The sequence below is a fragment of the Entelurus aequoreus genome, linkage group LG10 (genome assembly GCF_033978785.1).
Source record: "Entelurus aequoreus isolate RoL-2023_Sb linkage group LG10, RoL_Eaeq_v1.1, whole genome shotgun sequence".
Classification (NCBI taxonomy): domain Eukaryota; kingdom Metazoa; phylum Chordata; class Actinopteri; order Syngnathiformes; family Syngnathidae; genus Entelurus; species Entelurus aequoreus.
This window is the reverse complement of record NC_084740.1, coordinates 21,750,204-21,767,981: the sequence shown is the minus strand read 5'-3', so window position 1 is coordinate 21,767,981 and position 17,778 is coordinate 21,750,204. Positions and strand designations below refer to the sequence as shown.

Below are 17,778 nucleotides of genomic sequence, written 5' to 3'. Positions count from 1 at the left end.
TCAATACAAGTAATCAGGGTAAGGTAATGTCAAATATCAATACAAGTAATCAGGGTAAGGTAATGTCAAATATCAATACAAGCAATCAGGGTAAGGTCATATCAAATACACAAACATATTCTTGTCTTTAAGAAGAAAAAAGGAATCTACATGTATTGAACATGTTTGTATTTTTATTTAAAGCCTTTAACCTGCTAATGTTAACAAATATATTTAAACATTTATATGTATAAAAGGTAGATCACCTAGACTTGTATGCTTCATATATATATATATATATATATATATATATATATATATATATATATATATATATATATATAAAGCCCAAAAGCAGTGAAGTTGTCACATTGTGTAAATGGTAAATAAAAAAACAATGATTTGCAAATCCTTTTTAACTTATATTCAATTGAATAGACTGCAAAGACAAAATATTTTATGTTTACACTGAGAAACTTTGTTATTTTTTGCAAATATTAGCTCATTTGGAATTTGATGCCTGCAACATGTTTCAAAAAAGCTGGCACAAGTGGCAAAAAAGAGTGAGAAAGTTGAGGAATGCTCATCAAAGACTTATTCGGACCATCCCACTGGTGAACAGGCTAATTGGGAACAGGTGGGTTTGATTGATTGGTTGAAACTTTTATTAGTAGATTGCACAGTACAGTACATATTCCGTACAATTGACCACTAAATGGTAACACCCGAATACGTTTTTCAACTTGTTTAAGTCGGGGTCCACGTAAATCAATTCATGGTACAAATATATACTAACAGCATAATACAGTCATCACACAAGTTAATCATCAGAGTATACTATATACATTGAATTATTTACATTATTTGCAATCCGGGGGGTGGGATGTGGAGGGGAGTGGGGTTAGGTTTCGTTGATATCAGCACTTCAGTCATCATTACATCATCAGAGAAATGGACATTGAAACAGTGTAGGTCTAACTTGGTAGGATATGTACAGCGAGCAGTGAACATAGTGAGTTCAGAAAGCATAAGAACAAGTATATACATTTGATTATTTACATTTGATTATGGGTAATGACCGAAAGAATAAGATCGCGGATACAAGCGGCCGAAATGAGTTTCCTCAGAAGGGTGGCTGGCATCTCCCTTAGAGATAGGATGAGAAGTTCAGTCACCCGAGAGAGACTCGGAGTAGAGCCGCTGCTCCTTTGCTTGGAAAGGAGCCAGCTTAGGTGGTTCGGGCATCTCTGCGGATGCCTCACGAGCGTCTCCCTAGAGAGGTCCTCGTTGCACGTCCCACTGGGAGGAGACCCCGTGGCAGGCCAAGGACCAGATGGGGGGATTACATCTCCTCTCTGGCCTGGGAACGCTTCGGGATTCCCCAGGAGGAAGTCGCAAATGTTGCTCTGGAGAGGGAAGTCTGGGGGTCTCTGCTGGAGCTGTTGTCCCCGCGACCCGATTCCGGATAAGCGGTTGAAGATGGATGGATGGACATTTGATTATTTACAATCCGGGGAGGTGGGATTTGGAGGGGGGACGGTGTTACTCAAGGGTTGAAGTTGCCTGGAGGTGTTATTTTAGTGCGGTTTTGAAGGAGCATAGAGATGCACTTTCTTTTACACCTGTTGGGCGCGCATTCCATATGGATGTGGCATAGAAGAAGAATGAGTTAAGACCTTTGTTAGATCGGAATCTGGGTTTAACATGGTTTGTGGAGCTCCCCCTGGTGTTGTGGTTATGGCGGTCATTTACGTTATGGAAGTAGTTTGACATGTACTTCGGTATCAGGGAGGTGTAGCGGATTTTATAGACTAGGCTCAGTGCAAGTTGTTTTACTCTGTCCTCCACCCTGAGCCAGCCCACTTTGGAGAAGTGGGTAGAAGTGAGGTGTGATCTGGAGTGGACTTCTAAAAGTAACCTAGGTCCGGATTCATCCATGGTTCAGAGCGGGCTTTGATCTTGACTGTTCTCACGGGAGCCATATCATTTAGTATCGCTAGGAACGCTGTTTTGAAGCGATCCCAAACATCATCGACCAGGTTGCTCGTGAGCACAGGGGACCAGTCCCACTCGCCTAATTTAAGGTTGAAATTATTACTGGAGTATGTTTTAAGGGATCTGGATTGAGCTGTTATGTGGCCATTGGCTTTGGGTTTAGTTATTTTGCGGGTGCAGAAGGTTAGATAGTGGTCGCTAAGACCACAGATCATGACCCCATTATTTTTTATGTTAGGCCGGTCTGATGTGAAAATGAGATCTATGGTTGATTGGGTGGAATCACACACCCTTGTGGGTAGTGTTATTAGCTGGGAGAGACCGTGCAGATTACAAAGCTTGCTGTAAGATTTGAAGACAGGCGCATCTCTGCGTTGAATATCTGTGTTCAGATCTCCAGTTATAATTTTCTCCATGTTGTCTACCCCAGCTAAGCACTCCTCGAGAGCACCATAGACATCACTGTGATTAGGGGGTCTGTATACAGACATTTTTAAATTAGATTTCTGCCCACACAGATTCAAGGGCATTGTGGTTAAGATCAGTGCGAGTTATGTATTTTATAACCTGGTGAATATACATACAAACACCACCATGTTTATTCCTGTCCTTTCTGATAACCGAGAAGTTTTCTATCTCTATCTCTGAGTCAGAAACACTTTGATCTAATTTAGTTTCAGAGAAACACATGATTTTTACCTTATTGATGTGGAACATTTCTCTGATTAGGTCGAGTTTAGTTCCAGAGAGGCTGTTCACATTAAGGTGGATGATGTGTAGTCCACTGGAACCAAAAAAACAACAGAGTCTGCTGGGGAGAGGTATTGTCCAGAAGATGGAGGGATGTTGGTTGTTATTGAAGTTGTACTGCAGTCCAATTCACTGTTTGTGTGGAGAGACTTGGGGCAGGGGGAGAGAGGCCCATTTTCCGTCGGCCAGGTGATGGGGGAGGGGCGGAGTTGACGAGGGGGGGCCCAAGTAGGGCTGGTGGGGGTGGACGTGGTTTTCACGGGTTTTGGTGTGGTTGAGAACAATGACCAGGGATGTACAAATAATCCCCTGAATCTTGTGTAGGCCGCAGGGGGTCCAGGTGACGCGGTGATAACCCTCAGGGTTTGGGGAGAGGTTGAAAGGACCTCCGCACTGCCGACTTTAATGGCGACTGGGGTGTCGTCAAAAGTCATTTCGCCTTCCGCCGCCGCGCCGCTGTCCTCACCGCTGTCCTCACCGCTGTCCTCACCGCTGTCCTCACCGCTGTCCTCACCGATGTCTGGGCTGTCTTCCTCCGTCTCGCCGACCGGACCGATGATCGGGGTGAAGTCCTCCGCCGTGCCACCAACCCCTGGAAGCCGGTGAGCTCGGGTGGTGATGAGCATATGAGAGCTGGCGTAGGTCTCCACCTAATGTTTTTAGCATAGCTCCGACGAGGTCCCGCAGCTAAGCTAGCTTTATTGGCGTCGTTAGAAACAACATTGCTAGGCTTCGCCCGGCGAGACAACATTAACCGGGTGGTTACTGGTCCAGGGTTTAGTTCAGTGTCTCCTGAGAGTAGAAGTAATAGTAAAATTGTTGATCTTCGATCTATCCTTCCAGTCAGGGGCTTATTTCTGCTGTTCCGATCCGCTGTGAGGCACGAGTGAATCACATTACCTCCGATGCTTCGTCGATGGGGCGAGGGTCACCACTTTGTCAACAAATGCCTGAGCAAATTGTTTAAGGACAACATTTCTCAACCAGCTATTGCAAGGAATTTAGGGATTTCACCATCTGCGCTCCGTAATATCATCAAAAGGTTCAGAAAATCTGGAGAAATCACTGCACGTAAGCGTCTAAACCCGTGACCTTAGATCCCTCAGGCGGTACTGCATCAAAAAGCGACATCAGTGTGTAAAGGATATTGCCACATGGGCTCAGGAACACTTCAGAAAACAGTAACTACAGTTGGTCGCTACATTTGTAAATGCAAGTTAAAAGTCTACTATACAAAGCCAAAGCCATTTATCAACAACACCCAGAAACGCCGCCGGCTTAAATGGGCCTGAGCTCATTTAAGATGGACTGATGCAAAGTGGCAAAGTGTTTTGTGGTCTGACGAGTCCACATTTCAAATTGTTTTTGGAAACTGTGGACGAACAAAAAGGAAAAGAACCATCTGGACTGTTCTAGGGTCAAAGTGTAAAAGGCAGCATCTGTGATGGTATGAAGGTGTATTATTGGCCAAGGCATGGGTAACTTACACATCTGTGAAGGCACCATTAATGCTGAAAGGTACATACAGCTTTTGGAGCAACATATGTTGCCATCCAAACAACGTTATCATGGACGCCCCTGCTTATTTCAGCAAGACAATGCCAAGCCACGTGTTACAACAGTGTGGCTTCATAGTAAAAGAGTGTGGGTACTAGACTGACCTGCCTGTAGTCCAGACCTGTCTCCCATTGAAAATGTTGAAGGCTAAAATATCAGAAGGGAGACTGTTGAATAACTTAAGCTGTACATCAAGCAAGAATGGGAAAAAATGTGTCTCCTCAGTTCCTAAACATTTACTGCATTGTTTGACCAAGCTAAATTAAAATGTTTCCTTGTCCTGACATATACCTTGTCAGGAATCATTGGCTAATTCATTATTTTGGCTTTTTTAATTTACTTTTTTTGACATTTCTCAATGACTACTGTAACAAATTATGTAAAATAAAGAGAGTTTTTTTGTGATATTTGACCTACTCAGTGACCTAGTGGTTAGAGTGTCCGCCCTGAGATGGGTAGGTCGTGAGTTCAAACCCCTGCCGAGTCATACCAAAGACTATAAAAATGGGAGCCATTACCTCCCTGCTTGGCCTCAGCATCAAGGGTTGGAATTGGGTGTTAAATCACCAAAAATTATTCCAGAGCGCGGCCACCGCTGCTGCTCACTGCTCTCCTCACCTCCCAGGGGGTGGGACAAGGGGATGGTTAAAACGCAGAGAATAATTTCACCACACCTAGTGTGTACTTGAACTTGAACTTGATATATAACATGGAAGTTGTTCACTGACCTTGCTGACAGCATGTAAAGCCTTCTTACACTCTTCATACTGTGTGGACTCTTTAGGAATCTTCTGGCAAATTGTCTGCAGGAAGCAGAGCACACGTTAGTCACACGCTGAACACAAACTGGATAGAACCTTTTAAAAGCGCACATTATCAGGCCTGACAGCATATCCAAAATCAAAAGCAGCTGTGGGAAACTAAACATTCTCAGGATCCAGAAACCTCCATGTTGACCAGTGACCCCTGGGAGACACCAACAACTCCATGTTGACCAGTGACCCCTGGGAGACACCAACAACTCCATGTTGACCAGTAACCCCTGGGAGACACCAACAACTCCATGTTGACCAGTGACCCCTGGGAGACACCAACAACTCCATGTTGACCAGTGACCCCTGGGAGACACCAACAACATGCTGACCAGTGACCCTTGGGAGACACCAACAAGTCCATGTTGACCAGTGACCCCTGGGAGACACCAACAAGTCCATGTTGACCAGTGACCCCTGGGAGACACCAACAACTCCATGTTGACCAGTGACCCCTGGGAGACACCAACAACTCCATGTTGACCAGTGACCCCTGGGAGACACCAACAACTCCATGTTGACCAGTAACCCCTGGGAGACACCAACAACTCCATGTTGACCAGTGACCCCTATGAGACACCAACAACTCCATGTTGACCAGTGACCCCTGGGAGACACCAACAACTCCATGTTGACCAGTGACCCCTGGGAGACACCAACAACTCCATGTTGACCAGTAACCCCTGGGAGACACCAACAACTCCATGTTGACCAGTGACCCCTATGAGACACCAACAACTCCATGTTGACCAGTAACCCCTGGGCGAGACCAAAAACTCCATGTTGACCAGTGACCCCTGGGAGACACCAACAACTCCATGTTGACCAGTAACCCCTGGGCGAGAACAAAAACTCCATGTTGACCAGTGACCCCTGGGAGACACCAACAACATGTTGACCAGTGACCCCTGGGAGACACCAACAACTCCATGTTGACCAGTGACCCCTGGGAGACACCAAAAACTCCATGTTGACCAGTGACCCCTGGGAGACACCAACAACTCCATGTTGACCAGTGACCCCTGGGAGACACCAACAACTCCATGTTGACCAGTGACCCCTGGGAGACACCAACAACTCCATGTTGACCAGTAACCCCTGGGAGACACCAACAACTCCATGTTGACCAGTGACCCCTATGAGACACCAACAACTCCATGTTGACCAGTAACCCCTGGGCGAGACCAAAAACTCCATGTTGACCAGTGACCCCTGGGAGACACCAACAACTCCATGTTGACCAGTAACCCCTGGGCGAGAACAAAAACTCCATGTTGACCAGTGACCCCTGGGAGACACCAACAACATGTTGACCAGTGACCTCTGGGAGACACCAACAAGTCCATGTTGACCAGTGACCCCTGGGAGACACCACAACTCCATGTTGACCAGTGACCCCTGGGAGACACCAACAACATGCTGACCAGTGACCCCTGGGAGACACCAACAACTCCATGTTGACCAGTAACCCCTGGGCGAGAACAAAAACTCCATGTTGACCAGTGACCCCTGGGAGACACCAACAACATGTTGACCAGTGACCCCTGGGAGACACCAACAACTCCATGTTGACCAGTGACCCCTGGGAGACACCAAAAACTCCATGTTGACCAGTGACCCCTGGGAGACACCAACAACATGTTGACCAGTGACCCCTGGAAGACACCAACAACATGTTGACCAGTGACCCCTGGGAGACACCATGTTGTTGACCAGTGACCCCTGAGAGACACCAACAAGTCCATGTTGACCAGTGACCCCTGGGAGACACCAACAAGTCCATGTTGACCAGTGACCCCTGGGAGACACCAACAACATGTTGACCAGTGACCCCTGGGAGACACCAACAACATGTTGACCAGTGACCTCTGGGAGACACCATGTTGTTGACCAGTGACCCCTGAGAGACACCAACAAGTCCATGTTGACCAGTGACCCCTGGGAGACACCAACAAGTCTATGTTGACCAGTGACCCCTGGGAGACACCAACAAGTATATGTTGACCAGTGACCCCTGGGAGACACCAACAACTCCATGTTGACCAGTGACCCCTGGGAGACACCAACAACACGCTGACCAGTGACCCCTGGGAGACACCAACAAGTCCATGTTGACCAGTGACCCCTGGGAGACACCAACAAGTCCATGTTGACCAGTGACCCCTGGGAGACACCAACAACTCCATGTTGACCAGTAACCCCTGGGAGACACCAACAACTCCATGTTGACCAGTGACCCCTGGGAGACACCAACAACATGTTGACCAGTGACCCCTGGAAGACACCAACAACATGTTGACCAGTGACCCCTGGGAGACACCATGTTGTTGACCAGTGACCCCTGAGAGACACCAACAAGTCCATGTTGACCAGTGACCCCTGGGAGACACCAACAAGTCCATGTTGACCAGTGACCCCTGGGAGACACCAACAACTCCATGTTGACCAGTGACCCCTGGGAGACACCAACAACTCCATGTTGACCAGTGACCCCTGGGAGACACCAACAACTCCATGTTGACCAGTAACCCCTGGGAGACACCAACAACTCCATGTTGACCAGTAACCCCTGGGAGACACCAACAACTCCATGTTGACCAGTGACCCCTGGGAGACACCAACAACTCCATGTTGACCAGTAACCCCTGGGAGAGACCAAAAACTCCATGTTGACCAGTGACCCCTGGGAGACACCAACAACTCCATGTTGACCAGTGACCCCTGGGAGACACCAACAACTCCATGTTGACCAGTAACCCCTGGGAGACACCAACAACTCCATGTTGACCAGTGACCCCTATGAGACACCAACAACTCCATGTTGACCAGTAACCCCTGGGCGAGACCAAAAACTCCATGTTGACCAGTGACCCCTGGGAGACACCAACAACTCCATGTTGACCAGTAACCCCTGGGCGAGAACAAAAACTCCATGTTGACCAGTGACCCCTGGGAGACACCAACAACATGTTGACCAGTGACCCCTGGGAGACACCAACAACTCCATGTTGACCAGTGACCCCTGGGAGACACCAAAAACTCCATGTTGACCAGTGACCCCTGGGAGACACCAACAACTCCATGTTGACCAGTGACCCCTGGGAGACACCAACAACTCCATGTTGACCAGTAACCCCTGGGAGACACCAACAACTCCATGTTGACCAGTGACCCCTATGAGACACCAACAACTCCATGTTGACCAGTAACCCCTGGGCGAGACCAAAAACTCCATGTTGACCAGTGACCCCTGGGAGACACCAACAACTCCATGTTGACCAGTAACCCCTGGGCGAGAACAAAAACTCCATGTTGACCAGTGACCCCTGGGAGACACCAACAACATGTTGACCAGTGACCCCTGGGAGACACCAACAACTCCATGTTGACCAGTGACCCCTGGGAGACACCAAAAACTCCATGTTGACCAGTGACCCCTGGGAGACACCAAAAACTCCATGTTGACCAGTGACCCCTGGGAGACACCAACAACTCCATGTTGACCAGTAACCCCTGGGCGAGAACAAAAACTCCATGTTGACCAGTGACCCCTGGGAGACACCAACAACATGTTGACCAGTGACCCCTGGGAGACACCAACAACTCCATGTTGACCAGTGACCCCTGGGAGACACCAAAAACTCCATGTTGACCAGTGACCCCTGGGAGACACCAACAACATGTTGACCAGTGACCCCTGGGAGACACCAACAAGTCCATGTTGACCAGTGACCCCTGGGAGACACCAACAACATGTTGACCAGTGACCCCTGGGAGACACCAAAAACTCCATGTTGACCAGTGACCCCTGGGAGACACCAACAACTCCATGTTGACCAGTGACCCCTGGGAGACACCAACAACTCCATGTTGACCAGTAACCCCTGGGAGACACCAACAACTCCATGTTGACCAGTGACCCCTATGAGACACCAACAACTCCATGTTGACCAGTAACCCCTGGGCGAGACCAAAATCTCCATGTTGACCAGTGACCCCTGGGAGACACCAACAACTCCATGTTGACCAGTAACCCCTGGGCGAGAACAAAAACTCCATGTTGACCAGTGACCCCTGGGAGACACCAACAACATGTTGACCAGTGACCCCTGGGAGACACCAACAACTCCATGTTGACCAGTGACCCCTGGGAGACACCAAAAACTCCATGTTGACCAGTGACCCCTGGGAGACACCAAAAACTCCATGTTGACCAGTGACCCCTGGGAGACACCAACAACTCCATGTTGACCAGTAACCCCTGGGCGAGAACAAAAACTCCATGTTGACCAGTGACCCCTGGGAGACACCAACAACATGTTGACCAGTGACCCCTGGGAGACACCAACAACTCCATGTTGACCAGTGACCCCTGGGAGACACCAAAAACTCCATGTTGACCAGTGACCCCTGGGAGACACCAACAACATGTTGACCAGTGACCCCTGGGAGACACCAACAAGTCCATGTTGACCAGTGACCCCTGGGAGACACCAACAACATGTTGACCAGTGACCCCTGGGAGACACCAACAACATGTTGACCAGTTATCCCTGGGAGACACCATGTTGTTGACCAGTGACCCCTGAGAGACACCAACAAGTCCATGTTGACCAGTGACCCCTGGGAGACACCAACAAGTATATGTTGACCAGTGACCACTGGGAGACACCAACAACATTTTGGCGGGTGACAATGGAGCATGAGAAAGCAAGCAGGAGGAAAACAATGAGAAGAGAAGAAGAAGTGGGAAATGTGGGTCATGACAACAAGTGGGAGGTTAGTGAGCTGAAGCACATGCATGCAGTTTAGTGTGCAACAATGAACAAACAATGAACAAACAACTGTTGCATAACAGTCCAAGCAGCCTAATTCCAAAGCTCATGCACACTCACGTCCATGAGTAAGGGCAGACGTGTGACCCTCTGCATGGGCAGGATGAGGAAGGAGATCATGGGGAGGTTCCTGCAGTCGGGGTGGCCCTCGATCCTGGTCAGCACCTCCTTGAAAACTGGATTCTTGGCCCTACAGCATGAGGAGGAGGACGAGCGTTTAGGGAAAATGTAGTAAACTTCCAAGGTCAAAGTGTCAGAGTACATTCTGGGTGAAAGCCTCAGGAGATGTGAGAAGAACGCCTGTGTCAAAAGTGGTAAAGGAATGGCTAAATCAGGTTTTAGAATGCCCCTCCTAAAGTCCTGACTTTGGGACAATGCGGAAGAAACAAGTACATTTCAGAAAACCAACACATTTAGCTGAACTGCACCAATTTTGTCAAGAGGAGTGGTCAAAAATTCAACCAGACAGCGCTTTTGGTAGCCATCCACAAGGCCCAGAGCATAATACTACCACCACCACGCTTGACGGTAGGCCTGGTGTTTCTGGGATTAAAGGCCTCACCTTTTCTCCTCCAAACATATTGCTGGGTATTGTGGCCAAACAGCTCCATTTTTGTTTCATTTGACATCACATGGACAAAGATAAGACATTCTGGAAGAAAGTTCTGTGGTCTCTGGGCCTGTTTTGCTGCCAATGAAACTGGTGCTTTAAATGGGACAATGAAAAAGGAGGATTACCTCCAAATTCTTCAGGACAAGCTAAAATCATCAGTCCGGAGGTTGGGTCTTGGGCGCAGTTGGGTGTTCCAACAAGACAATGACCCCAAACACACCTCAAAAGTGGTAAAGGAATGGCTAAATCAGGCTAGAATGAACGTTTTAGAATGGCCTTCCCAAAGTCCTGACTTAAATGTGGGGACAATGCTGAAGAAACAAGTCCATGTCAGAAAAGCAACACATTTAGCTGAACTGCACCAATTTTGTGGTCAAAAACTCAAGCAGAAGCTTGTGGATGGCTACCAAAAGTGCATTATTGCAGTGAAACTTGCCAAGGGACATGTAAGCAAATATTAACATTGCTGTATGTATACTTTTGACCCAGCAGATTTGCTCACATTTTCAGTTGACCCATAATCAATTCATAAAAGAAGCAAACTTCATGAATGTTTTTTGTGACCCACAAGTATGTGCTCCAATCACTCTATCACAAAAAAATAAGAGTTGTAGAAATGATTGGAAACTTAAGACAGCCATGACATGATGTTCCTTACAAGTGTATGCAAACTTTTGACCACCACTGTGTGTGTGTGTGTGTGTGTGTGTGTGTGTGTGTGTGTGTGTGTGTGTGTGTGTGTGTGTGTGTGTGTGTGTGTGTGTGTGTGTGTGTGTGTGTGTGTGTGAGTACAAACGTTACATTGTGGGTGAAGGCCACAGGAGATGTGATAAGAAGGTCTGAGTGCAGTCACTCACAAGAGCCTCTGCAGGGTTCTCTGTTGGTAGACCTCGTTGGAGCAGTACGTCACGTAAGGATCAAAGTTGGACTCGGCGTGCGTGCAAACAATATCGCTGATGTCATCGATCACTATGCTGTGCTGGTGTTTCTCCTCCAATTCCTTAAAGAACCTAAACACAGGGGAGGAGTCACAACAAGTTAGCGTGCCATTAGCTCCAACCCATGTGAGCCAGAAACAGCTGAGTCAATGGATTGGGGCGCTCTAGAGGGAAATAGACTTCAGCTTGAACGTCCGTTGTGCGCTTGACCCATTTCCATTTATTATACACTATATTGCCAAAAGTATTTGGCCACCCATCCAAATGATCAGAATCAGGTGTCCTAATGGGGTTGTTTTTCAGGAGTTGGGCTTGGCCCCTTAGTTCCAGTGAAAGGAACTTTGAATGCTCCAGGATACCAAAACATTTTGGACAATTCCATGCTCCCAACCTTGTGGGAACAGTTTGGAGCAGGCCCCTTCCTCTTCCAACAGGACTGTGCACCAGTGCACAAAGCAAGGTCGATAAAGAGTCTGGCGTGGATGAACTTGACTGGCCTGCACAGAGTCCTGACCTGAATCCGATAGAACACCTTTGGGATGAATTACAACGGAGACTGAGAGCCAGGACTTCTCCACCAACATCAGTGTGTGACCTCACCAATGTGCTTTTGGAAGAATGGTGGAAAATTCCTATAAACACACTCCGCAACCAGAAGAGTTGAAGCTGTAATAGCTGCAAAAAGTCATATTGAACCCTATGGGTTAGGTTCATATGTGAGTCAAGGCAGGTGGCCAAATACTTTTGGCAATATAGTGTAGCTGTTACGTTTCGTGTTGCCGTTGTTGGTCTGAATCCCAGGGTGCAGAGCAAAGATAGGCAATGTGCGTAAGTCTAGCGCAGCATGGAAGTACACAGAAGACAAACACTTGTCAAGGTACAAAGCACAAATGATGCAGCACTGGCAACACACAGGTGGAACTAAACAGACTAGATTTACTCATGGAAAACCGGTGGCAGGAAACAGAACAGAAAGTGAAGGTGCAGCAAAACAAGGAACTCAACAGGAAGTAGAACCAAAATAAAAGCACCAGGTAGGGCTGCACAATTGTGGACAAAATCATCATGATGATTTGTTTCGTCAATAACGAAATTATTTACTAATTATTTATGATTAATAATGAACTATTAATCACGATTATTTGTCATGTTAGGTAAAAGAGTGTTGGGGGTGGGGAAGTTGAATGTGACGCAATCATGTAATTTGCATTTAAACAGTCTAATAAAAAAGGCTAAATTAATGTTATCCATATATTTAAAGATACATGATTGTGTTTTTGCTCATAAGTAGTATCAGCGTGTCATGACATTGTTACATGATATCTTTACCTCTATTTTTCAATGTGTTATGCTTTTTTTTGGCGCCATTATGAAAACTGACAAATTTCCCGGGTGGCTTCCGCATCATCAATCATGCATTTAATTGTTTGGAGTTTTACATAAATATTAAATGACAAAATACAAAGATGTAGCATTATTTAGTGTAACGATGTTAAATAATCCTTCAATGACCAAATACAAATTGTATTCAATTGCCAACTTTGTCAGTGTTCATAATAACACCAACATGAGCTAAAAAGGTTATGAGTACAAAGCTTGTGTTTAGTTGTGAAAAGTATCACTCCTGTTTGGAACCCCGTTGGAATTCATGCACCCCCTGCATCTGTGCATGCATATAGAACCAGGGAAGGCGGAATTCCCAGGTTCTATATGCATGCACAGATGCAGGGGGTGCATGGATTCCAACGGGGAGCATGTCTCGCCAGAACACCGGCAGGAAATGTTGGCACTCAACGGAAAAGTGTCTCCAGACACTATTTAGCAGGATGTATAGCTGTAAGCCCTGCTAGTACGACTCCAAGTAAAATTGGTGGGACACATACTGTATTGGTAACTGGACAGAGCCAAATATAGTTACAGCAGAAATAAGTCATCTAGGAATGAACTAAGCACCACAGAACATTCACAAAAAACTAAGTCACATGAACCGTATTTGAAAGTAACAACTTTTTCACATGAAAAAAACTCCCAAAATGTAAAAAAAAAACATGATGTTTGCTTTTTAATGTCAATTTAAAGCACAAAGCAGTTTGGTGAATGAAGATAAAGTATGATGATAAAGCTTTGTTCTTCTCCAACAACACCATGTGGATCGCTGCAAATGTTTGACCAACAAAAATAAACAGGAGTGATACCTTTCACAACAAAACACAAGCTTTGTACTCATAACATTTTAGCTCATGTTGGTGTTATTATGAACACTGACAAAGTTGGCAATTGAATAAAGGAAGGGTAACCATCTCATTAATCAAAGGGCAAGAAGTTATAAACAAGTTCTGGCATTGTTCCCTACACTTTGTTTTATCGATTGCATGCTGCATGTTTTCAAGTCCATAATAGGGTTGTCCCGATACCAATATTTTGGTAATGGTATCAAAATGTAATTCGATACTTTTCTAATTAAAGGGGACCACAAAAAATGGCATTATTGGCTTTTTTTTTTTTTTTACAAAAAAATCTTAGGATACATTAAACATATGTTTCTTATTGCAAGTGTGTCCTTAAATAAAATAGTGAACATACACAACTTGTCTTTTAGTAGTAAGTAAACAAACAAAGACTCCTAATTAGTCTGCTGGAATATGCAGTAACATATTGTGTCATTTATCTACCTATTATTTTGTCTACATTATAAAGAACAAGTGATAGAAATGAATAATATCTGATTATTTTCTCTTTTAACATGTTCTATCTACACTTCTGTTAAATGGTAATAATCACTTATTCTTTTCTTCTTTGACATTTGGGTATCAATACGATACCAAGTAGTTACAGGATCATACATTGGTCATATTCAAAGTCCTCATGTGTCCAGGAACATATTTACTGACTTTATAAACATAATATGAATTTAAAAAAAAAACGAAAGAAGATGTACTCATAGTAGTATCGACTAGATACGCTCCTGTACTTGGTATCATTACAGTGGATGTCAGGTGTAGATCCACCCATGGCATTTGTTTACATTGGGACGCCGGTGTGCTATTGTATCCTCCTACGGTGTGTAGTGAAGCAGGATTAGCTATTCCTTGTCCTCCAGTGATAATGGTACTTGTAAGAAACTTACTTTATTTGTCGCCATGGAGGCGAGGATTAGTGATTTAGAAGTAGCCAAAACACTGCTAACTAGCTAGCCATGATTTAAAGCACCTCTTCCTGAGGGTGTTTCAGTGTTATAACTTCACCTTTATCTTTACTTTTTAAGCCAAAATGCGTCCATTCTCCCTTTTCTGTCTACACACTGTGTCTGCTTGTAGGTACTCTGTGTGTGTGCGCTGCCCAACATGCTCCTCTGCTCGTAAAACCAGCAATGACACGACGTGACGATCATCCTCATTTAATGGTGGCAGCCAAAATGGTTATCGTGATTAAAAGTGAATGAATTGTGGAGCCTTAGCATCAGGACAGGAAATGATAGAAAACAGCGAAGAAAGTCAAAACCTTCGTATGGGATCCTGACAGTAACATGGTTTTCAGATGGTAAAAAGCGCAGGGGACATTACATCCATGAAGGCATGGCTTTATTCCACTTTACTCTCCTGTATGTATGCCTCAACTTGTGGCTGTTTGTAAGGAGATTCATTAGAATGGAGGAAAGACTGTGGAGTACAGTAGAACATTGCAGCGGCCAGGATAGTGAACAAGGGGCGTTAGGCAGAGGCGTCAAAATGGATACAATAACAGATGCAGGAAACATCCCCTACACCTTTCTCCTGTTAGATCACAGGAGAGGAACTCCGCACCTTTTAAAAATAGTAATGGTCCCACATTAAACACAACATCATAGACTCTTCCTCTTCCTGAGGACCAGCAGATGGTGTCTAACAGCATGTTTGTAAAGGTGGCAAAACAGGAAGGTGACAAACGCCAACCTTGACCGGTAGCACAGTTTAGACTCTTCTGTAAAAAGCACCTCCTGTGCCACCCCAAACACATACTTTTTGTCTATCTCCAGGACACAAGGCCTTGAAGAGACCGTGTATTTGTGGTGGATCACCCTTTGCCCCTCAAGCAGTAGCTTTCCTAAAGAGGAAATGCACACACAGGATGCATGTGTTATCCTAAATATCTATTTTAGGGTCTAACAGGTCAAGGATGTGGGCTCCCTTTAGGGGCAAAACTCATTTGGACCCCTATGGGGTCATGTTGTTGTCATGAGGGAATATGAAGGAAGTCCAAGTAGGATTTAGTGCCAAGTAGGGTTGTACAATATACCAGTACAAGTATAGTACTGCGATACTAATGAATCATATTCGATACCCTACCCCCCCCCACCCCACCCCCGTCGGCGTCATGTCATGACATTGTTCGTTTTACGAGCAGAGGAGCATGTTCGGCAGCGCACACACACAGAGTACCTACAAGCAGACACAGTGTGTAGACAGAAAAGGGAGAATGGACGCATTTTGGCTTAAAAAGTAAAGATAAAGGTGAAGTTATAACACTGAAACACCCTCAGGAAGAGGTGCTTTAAGACATGGCTAGCTAGCTAGCAGCTAACATCCATCTGCAGTGTTTTAGCTACTTCTAATTCACTAATCCTTAGTGATTTAGTGATTTATACCATGGCGACAAATAAAGTAAGTTTCTTATCGTATCATTATCACTGGAGGACGAGGAATAGCTAAACATGCTTCACTACACACCGTAGCTCACCGGCGTCACAATGTAAACAAATGCCATGGGTGGATCTACACCTGACATCCACTGTAATGATACCAAGTACAGGAGTGTATCTAGTCGATACTACTATGATTACATCAATATTTTTTAGCATCACAATCTTTTTTAGTTGTTTTTTTTTTAATTTATATTATGTTTATAAAGTCAGTAAATGTGTCCCAGGACACATGAGGACTTTGAATATGACCAATGTATGATCCTGTAACTACTTGGTATCGGATTGATACCCAAATTTGTGGTATCATCCAAAACTAATGTAAAGTATCAAAGAAGAGAAGAATAAGTGATTATTACATTTTAACAGAAGTGTAGATAGAACATGTTGAAAGAGAAAATAAGCAGATATTAACAGTAAATAAACAAGTAGATAAATAATTCATTTTTACAGTTTGTCCTTAATAATGTAGACAAAATAATAGGGAGATAAATGACACAATATGTTACTGCATACGTCAGCAGACTAATTATGAGTCTTTGTTTGTTTACTTACTACTAAAAGACAAGTTGTCTAGTATGTTCACTATTTTATTTAAGGACAAACTTGCAATAATAAACATATGTTTGATGTACCCTAAGATTTTTTGTTAAAGTAAAGCCAATAATGCCATTTTTTGTGGTGCCCTTTATTTAGAAAAGTATCGAAATACATTTTGGTACCGGTACCTAAATATTGCTATTGCAAGAAATGTAGATAAATAATAAGGTTTGGAATACAATCTGTGTGTTAAATACTAGCCATCTCAGACTGACACGTCAACACCACCTCAGGGTGTGGATGGAGTGTTTTGTTTCGTCCAGTAAACTCAAATGACAACTTCTCTGTCGTGTTTGACTGGCGCCACAGGCCATTTGTATATTTTAGCAGCTCATAAGAGCAAAGGAGTGGATAGTGCTAGTGACTGTGTGCTAGTGAAATATGCAAGGGGTCGCAGCAAGTCTTAACAAGAAAAGGAATTTATTTGATGCACATGGATTTGCTACAATGTACATCAAAGCCAATGCAAATGAATGTATTGGTAATTCATGCTATTGCTACAGTAAATATGTTATTAAAGTGAACCTGGGGGTAAGATCCCTCGGAGGAATGGAGCTGCCATGATTCTTTGAGCAAATGTCAGTGATGCCCTTTTAAGCCTGGATGCATCTGAACAACATCAATCGTGACAAACTGACGACAAATGGCCTTTAAAAAAGACTTGTAGTTTCACACCTATAAGTCATTAGAGGAAATGATAACTAAGGCTATCTGCCACTTAATGGCTAAAATCACACCGGAAAGAGTGATAAAAGTACCATATATTTTAGAGTTTTTGTACCAACATTTCTACTTAAATGATGTATAAAATCATACCAGTAAATCAAAAGAAATAATGAATTGGGATTCATAGTGAATAACATAGGAACAGAGGAAATGTTTACGTCTTGGAGCGCAATATTGGTTACCAGGGCACCAAAGATTAAAATAGTTAGCCCAAATGTCCATTTATTGTCATTAATTACCATTAAATCCAGTCCAAAGAAGCATTCTCGGCCCGCTTATCCACTTAACAAGCTTG

At 44.7% G+C, this 17,778-nt stretch overlaps 1 protein-coding gene across 1 annotated transcript in view; it reads right to left on the bottom strand.

The window, feature by feature from the left end:
- LOC133658365 (rho guanine nucleotide exchange factor 26-like) overlaps nucleotides 1-17,778 on the bottom strand; it is a 76,327-nt gene that overhangs the window by 41,027 nt on the left and 17,522 nt on the right. The window contains exons 7-9 of the mRNA XM_062060293.1: nucleotides 11,399-11,551; nucleotides 9,989-10,118; nucleotides 5,010-5,084 (exon numbers count right to left, since the gene is read on the bottom strand). Of these exons, the coding sequence (XP_061916277.1) occupies nucleotides 5,010-5,084; nucleotides 9,989-10,118; nucleotides 11,399-11,551 (358 nt within the window). The remainder of the gene's footprint in view (nucleotides 1-5,009; nucleotides 5,085-9,988; nucleotides 10,119-11,398; nucleotides 11,552-17,778) is intronic.